This window comes from Chenopodium album, chromosome 4 (genome assembly GCF_948465745.1).
Source record: "Chenopodium album chromosome 4, dcCheAlbu1.1, whole genome shotgun sequence".
Taxonomy (NCBI): Eukaryota; Viridiplantae; Streptophyta; class Magnoliopsida; order Caryophyllales; family Amaranthaceae; genus Chenopodium; species Chenopodium album.
In genome coordinates, this window is record NC_137837.1 from 17,865,414 (window position 1) to 17,881,167 (window position 15,754).

The following is a 15,754-nucleotide window of genomic DNA, read 5'->3' on the forward strand; positions in this document are numbered from 1 at the left end:
GATTTGTTAATCACTGGTAATGACAAAAAGCCCATTAAGACTTTGAAAGAAGATTTGCATGTTGCTTTCTCTATTAAAGATCTAGGAGGGTTGAAATATTTCCTTGGGATTGAGGTTTCTAGATCAAGTAGTGGAATTCTTTTAAATCAAAGGAAATATATTCTTGATCTTTTAAGGGATCAACATATGGAGAATTGCAATTCAGCTTCTTTTCCTTTACCTAAAGGATTAAAGTTAAGTTCTTATGATGGAGATTTATTGCCTGACCCTAAAGGGTACATAAGGTTAATAGGGAAGCTGTTGTATCTAAATTTGTCAAGGCCTGACATTTCCTTTGTTGTGAAACACTTGAGTCAATTTCTGTCTGCACCCAGGGTTCCTCATTTGTCTACTACAACTCATGTGTTGAGGTATATTAAGGGTACTCTCAATCTTGGTCTGTTTTATCCTGTGAAATCATATTTGAAGCTTGTGGCATACAATGATGCAGATTGGGGAATGTGTTCTGATTTAGGGAGATCTTTGACAGGTTACTGTGTTTTTCATGAAAATTCCTTAGTTTCTTGGAAAACTAAGAAACAAAAGGTTGTTTCTGACAGTTCAACTGAGGCAGAATACAAAAGTATGAGTCACACAACTGATGAAATTGTGTGGTTAGAACAGCTGTTGGCAGAATTGAATATGGAGGTTCCTACTCCAATTAGAATGTTTTGTGATAATGTTTCTGCAATTCATATTGCAGAAAATCCTGTTTTCTATGAGAAAACTAAGAACTTGAGGAGTAAACATCATAAACTTAATGTGCATTATGTAAGGGAGAAAGTTCAGTCTGGCCTTGTGGAATTGAAGCATGTAAGGTCAGCTTTGCAGCTTGCTGATATAATGACAAAGCCATTAGGGGTAGATCAGCATTGGTTTTTGGCTTCAAAAAATTTGTTTGACTCAAAATACTTTATCTCGAGAATGGACAAGTCTTCAGCATTTGCCTTCAGACAGTCATTCTTGAGGGAGGGGTGTTGAGATCATGACAAATGCATGATCTCGGGTTTGTTTTGCCATGCTGGCAATTAGTTAGAGGACAACTCATTTATTGTTATGTATTCCTCCTGTAATAAATAGTTTCCCCTGTAATTTTATTCTTCAGATTTTCTCATAATAAAATTTCTGATTCTATTTTCTTCTTCTCTCTTCCAATATTCTCTCTAAATTCTGGATTTCTTATCACAAAAGGTGTTTAAAGGGTTGGAGGTGGATCATCCTTCAGTTATTAAACATTCGAAACGCCTTGCTGCTGACATTATGATGTACTCAACGAAGGTGTATGGAGGAATCTGCAGGCCACCAGCTTGTAGCAGCTCCAAAACCTTGAAGGCGCCACCCCCTGATGTTGTGAAAGTCAATTGCGATGCGTCATTGAGCGATGTTGGACGGATTGGGTTGGAGTCGTGGCTAGAAACTCTATGGGAGTTGTTCTTTTCGCTGCTACAAGGAGAGGGCGAAGTTTATGGGATCCCATTGTGGCCGAAGGTAAGGCATTGCTGATGACAGTTAGGCTTGCTCGCAAATTTGGCTTCAAAAGAATGATATTCGAGTCTGACAATCTCACTCTTATCTCAAAGCTTTCAAAGGCCTCCATTCACTTGATTGAGCTTGAGTCGATTTTAGAAGATATTTTTTCTATTACCTCCTCTTTTGATTTTGTTATTTGGAATCATGTAAAAAGGGAAGGCAACTACATAGCACATCACCTTGCTAAGTTAGTTTCGTTTGGTGTGGAGCTAGTGTGGGTTAACCATTATCCATGTGAGGTTAATCTATATGTTTTATCGGATGCTTTATCCCCTTGATTAATTAATATTATGCTCCGTTTGTTCAAATAAATAAATAAATAAAATTATGGAAGTGCTTGGTTAGGAACATATTGAGGCAAAATTAGTAAATCTGATCATACAAGCTAATTGAAGAGTTTGATGTGAACTGATTCAAAGAGCTTATACAACTAAATAAACTCAATTCCAAAAAAATTCCTTTCACTAGTAATTCAAGTATCTTAAAGTAACATGACAATTATTCTTCCAATTAATCCCAAACCCTAATGTCCTTATTGCAATAATTGGTCATTTTGCATATTAAAACAACTTTAAACAATTATCTATTTACCAAACAATTTTATACAATAAGTTAACAATTAATCAAATCAATTGATACAATTAGCTATTCATGGTCAGCTTATGTTTTGCCAAAAAAAATAAATTAAAATAAATATAAAAACAATCAACCAAGGTGCAAGTATACAAGAACACCAAAAATAATTGTGATATACATGGTGAAATTTAATCAATCATAACTTATATTACTACCAATAACAACAAAATCATGTACAAATTCATTCCAATGAAAGAAAAAAAAAAAAAAAAAATCCTTGCTTCCATTTCCTTTATCTATGCAAATCAAAGGGGAAAAAAGGGCTATTGATACATTTAACAAGGAGTAAGAAAAAAAAATTACAAAAGAGAGAAAAATATACTGTACAAAAAATTGGTAAGCTAGATGGAAGGGCTAGCTAAAAAGAATTGCCTACAACTTATCATTCTACTGCAAGTCAGCAACGAAAAATTTGGGTGTTTCTTCAGTCTTCGACAATTACGATCTATGTTAGTACCTAATGAAATAGAAGAGCAAAAAATCAATTCATTGTCTCCAATTTTCAGGCATCTACTTGAAGCAAAATGGTACTTCAAAGCATAATACTAACCTTTCAGCAATTCATTGTTATTTTGGTAGAAGTTCTTCAACTTCAATTTTAAGGAAGTTTGAATTTGATTCCCTCACAGAAACATCCACAGAAAATGATGAACAAACAGGTCGGTGATCAGAAAACTGATACTTATTAGAGTCCTTACGTTCGTAATGTAACTGCTGCATACCATCCCCCTTCCATAAAATTCTGTCACACCTGTAAATAGTATGTTATCGATAAGTTAAGTACATATATTTATGACAGGAAGATTCTGTAATATGTAAATCAAAATTCAGTGCTGATACCAAGCAGGAGTTCTTCTTTTGCTTGGTGCGATGTTGGTTTCTCCAAGATAAATGTCTGAGTTAAAAGAGTACTTGTAAGTAGGTGCAAATTTTATAAGCCCTTCTCTCCATCCTTTGAATACTCGCCCAGCCTCCCTCTCGATTTTTAGCTATACAAACACAGAATCACATCGATCAGCAAACATATTGCAGTTCATAAATTATAAATCTAAAATTATGGTGGCAATACATGAACAAACTTGTTCCTTTTGTTTACTTGTTACATTTACTTCAACAAGACAAGTTACCACTATAGCTCTGTTGAGAAAGTAGCTTTAAAACACAAAAATCCAGGCCATTGAGCAGTTTTAATTATTGTAAATCAGAATAATTGCACATACAGGTTGTGTTCTTTTCATTTGGAACATTACATATTTCGGGATAAAATAAGTTCAGATAAGTGAATTTAAGTTGAAAAGAACGTAGTCTACAAAATCTGAACTAGAAGGCATTGACATAGGATGTTCCATGAAGGACTTCAGCAAAGATGTAATGAAGCAAATAAAAGTAAATTGTAACACATACCTGATCCTTGCTGAGCAGCGCCTCCCATTCTCTTTTCTTCAGCAGCTTCAGGGTTTCCGTATGACTTAAAGCAATCCTGTAATTCAAGTCCCCAAACCATATGATCCGGCTAGTGTATTTTTTTTTTGCCCCACCCGTCAAATAAATTGGTCAGACATTATCAATAAAGTAATATCAGTAATCTGTAGCAGAAAACTATATATAACCTACTCATGCTCTAAGATTCTTTCTGGAATTTGGCTGTTCAAAACTTTGCATCTTCTTGGGAAATAAGTACTTTTAAGTATTTCAATAACATCCAAATTCCTTCTAAGCTCATCTCCTTCTTTCTCCCCGGATGCCAGATGGCTGCATATGAAACAAAAGCTCGTTCGATGCAAAAGCATGCTCACAGAGATGCAGCCCTGCCAAAAGAAATACATATCAGCATGATTTAGAAAGATTTGAATCTAAAAGCTGAGTTTTATTATTCCATAAAACAAAGAAATTACCTTGTTTCCGAGGCCCATGATACCACGACTAATACAAGAAGTTTTCAAGTGACTAATATGTGGAACGAGCTCCCTCTTTACCCATATTGTGAGAAAAATCCCAACCATCTGCTTACTTACAATTAAGCTGTATTTCTGATTACTTCCAGAAGAATTAATGATTTCTGAAAATACAACTCCGTTTGGTCCATCATCTTCTTCAGATGAATCGTCACTAATGTTACTTTGTTGGCAGCGAAAACACGAATCCCTGGTGTATCTTCTCTCTAAATCTGAGACACAGTTGCATGTCTTGAGCTTCTTTTTGCTTTCTGTCCTGAATTGCTTGCTCATAGCTTTGAGGGAGTACTTGGGAAAGAACAGTGAGCCACTCGCAGTGCTTGTTAGTTTATTATTTTTGGTTCCATACATAGTCTTTGCTTCTATCAAAGAGGTTGCTTTTCTCAGAGCTTGGAAATGGTTATTACTTCCATTGAGAGACTGATTAATAAGAGCCAGCCACCTTGCGGCTGGCTCACTGTCTTCTAAAACAAGCACGTTTCCAGCATTTAACGGGACAATTTCCTGAAATCTACATACAACAAGCAATGATCATAACAAATCAAATTCCATGTCCGGTCAGAAAACAGATTACACATTTATGGATAATTTCACAATATAAGGTATGCAAAAATAGGGAGATAGACTGGTTAATTAATTCTGATACAGATTTAACGAATAGAGGATTAAGGGAAAGAGCAAATTACCCCAGGACATAGATATCTGATGGAGCACTAAGCTGAAGAAAATCGTCAAGAACAAGGCTATTCTCTGGAGGCTTCCCTCCCACATTCCATGTAGCTACAAAAGTCCTGAGAAGAAAAAAAATTTAGAAAAATCAGCAAAATTTAAGGAAAAAAAAAAGATCCGGGATTTGGAAGAAAATGCAACCAAGAAAGAAAAAGAGGAAAGGGTAAAAGTGATCCTATGTACTTTAAGGTCTTGGCATTTTGAACTGCTGGCATTTCGGTTCCAGAATTAGTAAAGGCGTCTGCTTCTGCATAAGGCAAATCAATGAAACAAATCACCCACCAAATTTATAATCTGGATACACAAACCAATCAAACAGTAAATCGCAACCACTACAACAAGACAAATTCAACTAAAAGAGTAAGAGGAATAATATTGATAAGCAAATTGCCAATTACTACCAGCCAATCTATCAGCTTTATGATAAAGATAAGATAGATTGGAATTTAGAAGCGTATATATCATCCCTGCTTTAACTCACTATTAACAAGATTTGCCATAATCATAATGAATCATATTCTTCATCATAGATGCCAATAAATTTGGACCACTTTTTCCTTATAACTTTCCTACCAATGTGACATTATAAGTCATTCGATAATGACATTCATTGATTAAAAAGGCAAAATACCTTGTTATTGTACAATGTTCGAACATGAAAGATTAACAGAATCACTAGCAATAGCATACATCATGTCGACGATAAAAACATAACCGATATGGAAGGATTCGGAGTAACTAACCAGAAGGGAATTTAATCCCTCGTCGACTTCTTTCTTTTGATGCAAACATTTTATGAATCAAAGACTGAAAACATAACAAAAAATTGAAGGTCAAAAGAAGGGTTTACCAAGACGTGGCCAACATATAAAGCCAATATCTTGAAGAATGACAGCACAATTGGTCGGCATTTTGGTAATGGAAAATCCAGGAAATAAGGAATTAAACTAAATAATTTAAAAAAAAACATACATTAGAGGGTGTAAACTGTAAAGTATTTGATCACATGAAATAATTAAATAAATAAATAGAATTTGTAATATAAACTATAGTTTGAGTAATTAACAAATGATGGAAAAGTGAAATATAAGCATTAAAATTATAATTTAAATAATTAGAATAATAATTATACCTTGCTTTTTCTATCTTGTGAATTCAAAGCCATCTGAAGACCATCAAAAATTTGATAAATTGCTCTGGCCCAGAATCTCCAAACCCCATAAACTGTTGTATATTTATGCAAAATTTGACAAGGGTAATTAGACTATAATTAATTTATCAAATCTAAATACCCTTGTATTAAGAACAATTTAAGGGATTTGTAATCTTATTCACAACCAAAATCCCCTTTTCAATTTTAATATGAATCAATAACAATAAAAATATAAAAAATTTCACAAACAAAAAAAATAATTACAAGAAAATAATGCAAGAACAGAGCAAATGAGGATTATATAAGAAGGAAGAACCCATAAATCAATGTAATAAAAAATAAATAAATAAATAAAAACCCCAAATTTGAGATTTTTATTTTAATAAATTAATTTCGAGAAAGTCAACCTACCAGCCATTGAAATTTTCAAGGGAAAAACCTGGGAAAATGGAGAGGAATGAAAAATAAATCTGAGACAAAAACATTTGGAAATTTGGGGAAAAATTTTGAGAAAAAAATGGAGATTGAAACTTGTCTTGTAACACGAAGAAAGGTATCAAAATTCCAATAACATGAATATATAAACAAATACAAGTAAATAAATAAAATTAACTTGTTCAGATAAAAAGAAAGGGTCAAAATGTTGAAAAAAAAAAATCAAAGCAGTGGTACTAGTTTTTTGGAAGAACCTTGAAATTCCCAAGAAACCAGAAAATTTCTGGGAAATGTTATTATATTTGTTTGTATATGAAAATTTTGAGATGGGTTTTTTTTAATTTTTACAAGAATAGGGAATAAATTTGGTTTTTGTAAAATTGAAATTTGTTAATTCGTCTTAATAAATTTTTTTATACAGTTAATTTTTTTTAATTTGATTATATTTAAAGGATAAATAAATTAAATGAAATTATGTATTACCAAACGTGTCACTAAAAGTTACAATTAATATAAAACGGAATACATAAATTAATTTATAAAATTGGTTATTGTAAAATTGGGTTAGAAACTGTTTGATTGGGTGTGAAATTGTTATAGAGAGAAGAGGCAATGACCCCACGTGTGGGGAGTTTACAAACCAAATCTTACGTTTTACGGAGTATGGAAATTTCTCAATTCCCAATGACTGAAGACCTGAGTCTTCGTTTACTCTACCACCTTCGATTATTTTTGTGTTTTGTATTCACACATTGTATATTTATGAGATGGTTTTATCTCAACCAACAACATTCGTTTTTGGTCTCTATTCTTTGTTGTGTGGAGTGTAATCTACTTTCATATAAGTTTCCAAAGAAGAAAGAATTATGTTAATGGTTGTGTTATTCAAGTAGTAACAAGTGTCGAGTTTGTTGTGGGAGAGATGTGTTTTCGTTTTACCAAGATTAGTTGTAATCGTGGGGAAGAGGTGTTTTATTGTTTTTTTTAAAAGATTAATAGTAGAGAAAGATTAAAATGACAATTGATGCAATTAGTTGAGTTTTATGCGCATGATTTAATTAAGTGTTACACCAAAAATATAAAGAATTAACTAAGATAATTGGCATCTATTAGTGGAGGATCGTTAAGAGTTGAGCTTGCTCGTGAACTGTTCGAACTCAGCTCAGTCAAAACTCAAATCGAGTTTGGATTCGACTCGAGATTAAATGAGACGATACAAGAGCCATGCTAAGTTCGACTTGAAAAGCTCGCAAGCGGCTCAAATTATTATTTTTAAAATAAATATTATATGTATTTAATTAAATTTGATAAGTTAATAAGCATAATAACAACAATCCACTATTATATTTGGGTAGTTTGGTAAGTTATGTGATATGAATTATGTATTTATGGGCCTAAATGAGCTTAATTTCAAACTCGATCCAATAACGAGCTCAAGCCGAGCTCCACTTTTGAGCACTCAAGCTCAAGACGTCTACTAGTATTTGGGCTCGGCTCAGCTCAGCTCATTAACAAACCTATTATGGAGTACAATCTTTTATCCTTCATATAAGTTTACAAACAAGAAAGATTTATGTGGATGGTTGTGTTATTCTAGTAATAACAAGTGTCAAGTTTGTTGTGGGAGAGACATGTTTTCATTTTACCAAGATTAGTTGTCATCGTGGGGAAGAGATGTTTTTTTTTTTTTTTTTTCTAAAAATTGATAGTCACAAAAGATTTAAATGATAATTATTGATGTAATTAGGTAGAGTTTTATGCGCATGATTTGAGTTTTACACCAAAAATGTACAGAACTAACTAAGACAATGGGCAGCTATTAGTAAGGGATAGTGTCACTAACAAACTCATCTGCTTGGAGCTCTAGGTTAGAAGTAATAAAAGGTACATACATTTATTTAAGATAAACATAGCTCATTTTCGAGCAAAGGAATCGAACGAGGTCTAAAACTTGGATCATTCCAGATTCTTTTACCTATCTTGTTAAAATTATCGAAAACCCACTTTAAGGCAGAAAAGGTATGCCTAAGGCTAAAATTTATTTCTTGGAAGCCAAAAGATTTTACACAAATTTTGTAATTATTTTTTTTATACAATTATGTCAAACTCACGTTAATTAAATACTTAGGGTAAAAACGAATACATGTATTAGAAGAGATGCCCTGGCCATGTCCCTTGCCTGTGGACAGTTGTAATGAGTGAGGTTGAGCCTATGCAAAAAAGTAAGGGTTTATTTGGCATTATTTTTAATTTTTAATTTTTCTAAAATTTTGAAAACAAAAACCAAAAACAAGAAACAAGAAAATAAGGCTTGTTTGGCATTGTTTTTTGTTTTCAGTTTTCAGTTTTTTTTTAAAACAAAAAACAGGAAACAAGAAAAAAGTGTTTTCACTTTTCTGTTGTCAGTGTTCAAAATTAGCATGATTTTAATAAGTTTGACTAATTTTTTATTCATTATATGACATATGTCATACACTTTTAATTAAAATACAAAAAACCAAAAAACTGAAACAGCAACAATGTCAAACGAACCCCAAGTATTTTCACGTTTTATTTGTCAGTTAAATCAATTCTTGATTCATTATATAATTTTACTTCATCTATTCTTTTTTTATTGCACCATGATTATATAATATACTTCATCTGTTCTTTTTTTATTGCACCGTGAGGGATTTCACGTTTGCTAATTCATTATTTTAGCTATTAATATTTTCGATTATACTTTTATAAAAATTAAAAAAAAATGTTATTTGAAAAATAGATTTCGAGACGAACCTAATTATATCCCACATGATTATGTTTGTCCTAATGGATCAATCACAAATGATAGTCATCAAAGAAGAATAAGTGAATAGTGTAAAAGTCCTTATGGTGCAATAAAAGAGAAACGGAAGAAGTATATCATATGAATTATATATATATATATATATATATATATATATATATATATATATATATATATATATATATATATATATATATATATAAATATATATATATATATATATATATATATATATATATAGCGATACTCAACGTACCCTAAAGTTTTGGGTTGGGACAAGAATTCGAGATCCGGCTAAATCATATAACTAATATATAAAGCTAAACTTTTAACCAGGTCACGAGACAACAATACTTGGTGTTTCAACTTTTCGCCAAGCGTCGTGTCACGTTGGATAGATTTAAATAGATTTCTTAAGATAAAAAAGTTAGTTTAAAATTCTATTTGTATAGAATTTAAATAAAATTGTTAGTTGCTATTCAATAAAAAAAAAAATTGTTAGTTTAGAGTTATATTTTCGATAAAATACCAATATTTCAGATGTACAAATTGAATTATAATTTTATTCAAAAAAATTATTAGATTATAATTCTAAAAAATTATCATATAAATTTACTGTTTTGCATCATAATATTTTTTGGAACGAAGGAAGCTAAGTAGTTCAAAACATTTATAATAAATACAGATCGGTTAAAATAAAATATATACTTCACAATCTCTAATAGAATTTTATTGCTATGTAGACTTGTTAATTAGGGTCGGGGTCATGAGTTATCTTGGATTAAAAATTTATCTTAAAATTCAATAACAATCCGGGCATCGCACGGGGCACAAAGCTAGTACTTCCTCCGTTCTTTTATTATTGCACCACTTGCCTTTTTAGGAAGTTTCACAAATATTGCACCATTTTCTCTTTAGGAAAAAAATTATTTGTGTTCACACTACAAATACCCAATATACCCTTGCTCTTTCACACTTACTTTTTAGTTTATCAATATGTAACATGGGCAATTTTGTATTTTTACCTCTCTCTTACTTTTTTCCACTACCAAAATATTTGTACTCAACTCCTATGGTGCAATAATAAAAAAAAACGGAGGAAGTATATATTATATGCTTGAACCCCAAAAAAATAGTGGATTTTTCAGATCAATTATTATCTAGGCCAATTATTAAAAAAAAAATATTATCCAAGTCAAATTATAACTAAAATTATTTTAGGCTATCAAAAATAAATAAATAAAATTAAAAAAAAAAAAAAAAAAGATATAAAATCTCTCTAAATCCATGTAAATTTCAATCAGCAAGTCGGTTTGAACTAGCTAGTCTTGACTTAGGGTATGTTCTCATTGACTGAAATCAACTAAATTGAACTGAACTTATTAGAGCTGACTGAACTAAACTGAATATTTTATAAGAGAAGGAAATTAAGAGTTGAACTTAACTGAACTGAGCTGATTAGAGCTGAACTAAACTGAAGTGAAAATAATCGTATGAGAACAGACCCTTAGTCTACAAAACCCTAACTTATTTAGGAATATCATCCATGGAAACACTTTTTTTTTTTAGTTCTAATTTTACTCGAAATAAGAAGACTTTAAATGTTGTATAAAAAAATAACACTAATATTGAATTCTTATAATCATGTACTAATGATTATGTTTAGCAAACACAATACAAAGTTAGTGTTTTTTTAGTGTTGTTTAAAAAAAAAATAAAAAATAAAAAAAAGTTAGAGTTTATTTAGATAAAACCTATCATCAAAGTTTGATTTTATTTAGATAAAATCTATCAAAGTTAGATTTTATTTAGAGAATAACTATTATTAAACTAGTTTAATTATTCTTTTGAATTTTTTTCATTTAATCATTTGGTCTTTTTCTTTATAGAAGCCCCATTTCTTGTACCTTTTTCCTACCTTTTTGTTGCCCCCTAAATTCACCATGTCTTCGAGCCAAATGAAACCTTTATCTACCTAAACCACCCCCAACAAGTGTTATCCATAGATAAAACTTACTTTGACCATGACTTTGACTTGAATGGATGACTGAAGCAGCCAAAAGGTATGTTGAATATTTGAATCATACCAAACCAAAGATGTATACCTTTATCCATATTGCATATTGCATGTTGAATACTTTTACTATAATCTATAGTTTCAAAAGGCATGCATAAGCAACTAATGGACCAACTTCTCCCCAATCGGTTTAATACTACTTTCAATTAATAATGTTAATTATTACATTGTGTTTATATCCATTCTTCCTTTCTTCATGATGACATGAAATTTAGAAGAATTTTGTTAACTAATGCTCTCGGGGTGTTAGATAGCAATATACAAATTTTTTAAAATAGTACTACGTATATATTAACTTATAAAATGCATGTCAAAATCATGTTTATCAATATTAATTAATTTATAAATCAAAGTAATTATTAATGTTTATTTCAATTTAATATTTATATTTTATATTGTCATATGCAATGTCCCTAGGTGTTTGTTCGTTCCCTTTTTCTAAATCAATATTTCATAGGAGTATAATTTTCAAATTTTCCGGAGTTGGATAAGTTTTTTCTCAATATTGTAATGTATCCTAACTTATCGGAAGCGGTAATAATTGAGAGAGAGAGAGAGATAATTGGTTATCGATAAAGGGTCTAGCTATATATGTATTGGTGGTTGTTGAGGGCCTCTACAAAATCTGTTACTCAATTAGTTTCATCGTATATATGGCGAGATGAAATTGAACCAAAGTGGCAGAGAAAATCTATTACATCATATATAAGAAGAAATAAACTGAATCTTTATAAAGGCATTGAGTCTATTTCCCCTGCAAGATATTAATGATAAGTAATTGGTTTTTTTTTTTAGGAAAAAGCCCCCATTTATGACCTTTATATTATCAAGTGGCAAAAACGTAGTAAATAAATCAACAAAAAAAGTCAGCATGTAATTATATTATTATCGCAAGACCAATATTGTACTCCGTATAAAAGTTGCTGGCCTATTTACACTTTTTGATAAACGTTTTTTAATTATTAAGATGATAAATTTATATTGTTCTCATTCTTAAGGGCTCACAACTAAATTGCCATTGTGAAGAGTTGTACGTAACCTCGACAACTAATAGAGAGAGATACATCTAGTATAAAAAAACACAAATTTCAAGATGATTCCTTAGCTAATAACCACTTACACCAAATAACCATACTTTTACATGGAAAGTACATAAACAAATAGAACAATGAAAGAACACAATACTTAATTCCTTTAAGACAGAAATCCAAAGTTCAACACACAACATAGCATAAGCAAAACATGTCGACACAATGCCATGGTAAACCATGAAGAACATCCCCAAATAAAGGAAGCCGTGTTATATTTCATATGGGGCAAGCTAAGGGTAAATTGGTCAAACCATGGACCACCATTTTTCTAGACAAAGTAACGTTCTTGATGCATTCGTGTGTGCTTCAAACTTTGAAGCATTTGCCCCACTTTCCCAATGAGCTTTGTATAATATCAAAGGCATAATCATAGTAATCCTTTTATAATATATCAAAAGAAGGAATGCATGCATGTGGAATTTTATATTTATTTATTCAACTAACTATTTAAGCTTAATTGTATATGAAGTATAATATTGTTTATGCATTATATGTAATTATATACTAGCATTGTATCTAGACAAACTAATCTTAGTATAGATTACTCGAACCAAAATATCTTTACCTAGGTTTGTAATACATCCAAAACAAACTAATCAAATTTCTAATTATATAACAATATACATCCCATCTAATAGAACTTTAACTACTGCCTTACACACACACACACACAAGCTTTTGTCAATTGATTTTAGATCGACTATTAGTCTGCTAGTCTTATATGCTTGCTTTCTATGTTTCTATTACATTGTAAAATTTGATAACTATCTAAACAACTACTTATAGTAGTAAAGGGGTGAGTGAGTGTGTGTAAGAAATAAAGGTTAAAGTAAGATACTATGGGTAAAAAATAAAGGACAAGTGTAAGGAAAAGAAAAAGATACATTAAGAGATAATAATGAGTAAAAACAATGGCGGATTCAGGGAATACATAGAGGTATAGTTGTGCACTCATTAGAAAGGAAAAAAAAAAAAAAAAAAAAACTGATAACGAAGAGACCGCATGTAGCATGTAACAAATCTCTTATGTTTTATTATATACGTGTAGACATCTGATTGTGACTCTCCAAAAAACCAAACCCAGTGATGAGTATCTTTTACGTCTTTGTTTATCGAATTAGGTAAGGAGTTGAAGAGTCTCGTAAAATACCTAAGCCTTGACCATGTTTCTAATCTTTCCTTAAATGTTTATTTTTATCTAAAATCATTTATTTCGTGTCTTTAAACCCAAAATCATTCATTTTGTGTCGTTCAAATCGGTCTATTTTGGTTTATAATCAGGATCCGATGATTAAGTAGTTGGATGAGGCTTGAAAAGAGCTTTCCAACGATATATTATAAGTTCAAACCCATGTTATAACGAAGAAGTTATGACCAAAAATACTAAACTGAGCCCAAACCGAGCCTTACTTGCGACCCAATGATCATGTGGAGAGTACATTAGCCTTAACCTTATTCCTAAACCAATTAGGATTTATTGAAAGCTTCTAAAATCCTCTAGAAGATGGTTGTCAATCCTAAATCCACTAGAGTGTACTCGTGCAAAATGCAGGGGATATATTTTATATTAGAAAAAATTCAATATATAATATAAGAAAAATAAACTTTCAAATAGGGAAGTTGATTTATTGTAGTAACTTAGGCCATGTTTTTTTGAGAGTTGTTGTGGTCTGATCTACTTGACAATGTTCTGTTCAAATCTGCTCTATTGAGAATTAGTAATTTGTTGAAACATGATCTGCTCTGCTGAAATCTGATATGCTGAAATCTGATATTCACTGCTTTGCTAAAAAAACTCAATAAAAACAGGGCCGACTCTTATACGTGGGCTAACAGTGCCACACAATGTGGCCAGCTATTATGGGGGGGGGGGGTACTTTGTTAAATCTAAAGAGGTTACCCATTTTGTGTTATAGGGGTTACCTAGCTAGTGTCACAGGTCTAATTTGATCTTTTACAAGTAGCTATTCGGTGAGGCCAGTAACGCAAATAGCGTGCTCCAAATTTTATTTTATTTTATTTATTTATTTTATGATTAGAGAAGTGAAAATTGTTTGTAGGATAATCCCCAAAAAATATGCATATAATTGAAGGGTTAGTTGGGGATTTAGAGTGCTACGGTGAATTGTTGATAGAGGAATTGTATATTCGTGATAATGCACAATATATATTATACGCGAAAGAAAATAACACAAAGTGAACGGTTAATAGTGCTTAAAAATAAGTAATTTTTTTTATTAATTATTGCAGTCCCTTAATAAAATAAAATAAATAAAAATTGGGATGGGTAGTTATTGTCCTTATTGAGATTTTTTTTTTTTAAAAAAATTAATAAATAATAAATATATAGTGGGATGGGTACTTGGGTAGCTTTAAAAAAAAAATCTCAAATGCATGAGATTTGAGTTTTGGAGATTTGAAGGGCTGTGGTGAATTGACTCTGTAATTATATAGTACGTATAAGATTAGGATTTAGGATTGAAAACAATCTTCTAGAGGATTCTGGAAGCTTTCAATAAATCCTAGGATTTATTATTAGCTTCTAGGATTTTCTAGAAAGTTCTAATTTATCCTGTTTCGAAAAGATAAAGACTTAGAACTTTATATCAGATAAAAAACTTGTTTTTCAATGATTTTAATTCGAATAAAATTAGAATACGTACGGAGTTCGATTAAACTAAGTTGATTGGAAGTCGTATTCCGTACGCATCCTATCTTCCAAAAAAGTATCGCTGAGCGATAGAAATATCGCTCGGCGCGATAAACATATCGCATCGCGATTGTAGGGAATATTTCAAACATCAACTTAGAGCTCCAATGTGATCATGCATTTAAGCATGGTGGCATCCAAAGGTGTAGACACCTAAAAATGTCTCCCCAAAACCAAACTCGATGATGAACACCTTTCACCGCAATTATTGGTAGGGTTGAGTATTTAATCTTTGGAGTGCTTAAATCCATGTTCTATTCAATATTTCTTGAACCAATCCATTTCCTAGCTCATTTCCCTAAACCATAACTTGTTATCCACTTTTTGTGTCCACATCGCAAAACCGAGAGAAACTAATTTTTTGGTCTTATAATTTTGATCCAATTATTATTTGGTTGAATAGGCCTTGAAATAAGCTTTCCAACCATATATCATAAGCCCAATTCCGAGCTATAACGAAAAAGATATGAGCAAAACACTAAACTCGGCCTAAAACCGACACCCTTCCACTAAAACGGTCATATCTTAAAATATAAAAATAATTTTGACCTGATTCTAATTGGGTTGGAAAGTATACTTGATAATCTTTCCAATAATATATTATATTCCTTATT

The 15,754-nt window shown here is 31.2% G+C and overlaps 1 protein-coding gene across 1 annotated transcript; it reads right to left on the reverse strand.

Annotated features, from left to right (window-relative positions):
- Window positions 1-2,265: 2,265 nt before the first annotated feature.
- Window positions 2,266-6,687, reverse strand: LOC145628991 (type I inositol polyphosphate 5-phosphatase 10-like). Its single transcript, XM_081681451.1, has 11 exons — window positions 6,454-6,687; window positions 6,022-6,113; window positions 5,633-5,696; window positions 5,073-5,136; window positions 4,847-4,951; window positions 4,101-4,671; window positions 3,820-4,013; window positions 3,610-3,718; window positions 3,046-3,194; window positions 2,756-2,956; window positions 2,266-2,662 (listed from the first exon to the last, which is right to left on the reverse strand). Exons 1-10 carry the CDS (start codon window positions 6,458-6,460, stop codon window positions 2,773-2,775), a joined length of 1,539 nt encoding a protein of 512 aa, XP_081537577.1. The 5' UTR covers window positions 6,461-6,687; the 3' UTR covers window positions 2,266-2,662; window positions 2,756-2,772.
- Between the last annotated feature and the right edge of the window lie 9,067 nt (window positions 6,688-15,754).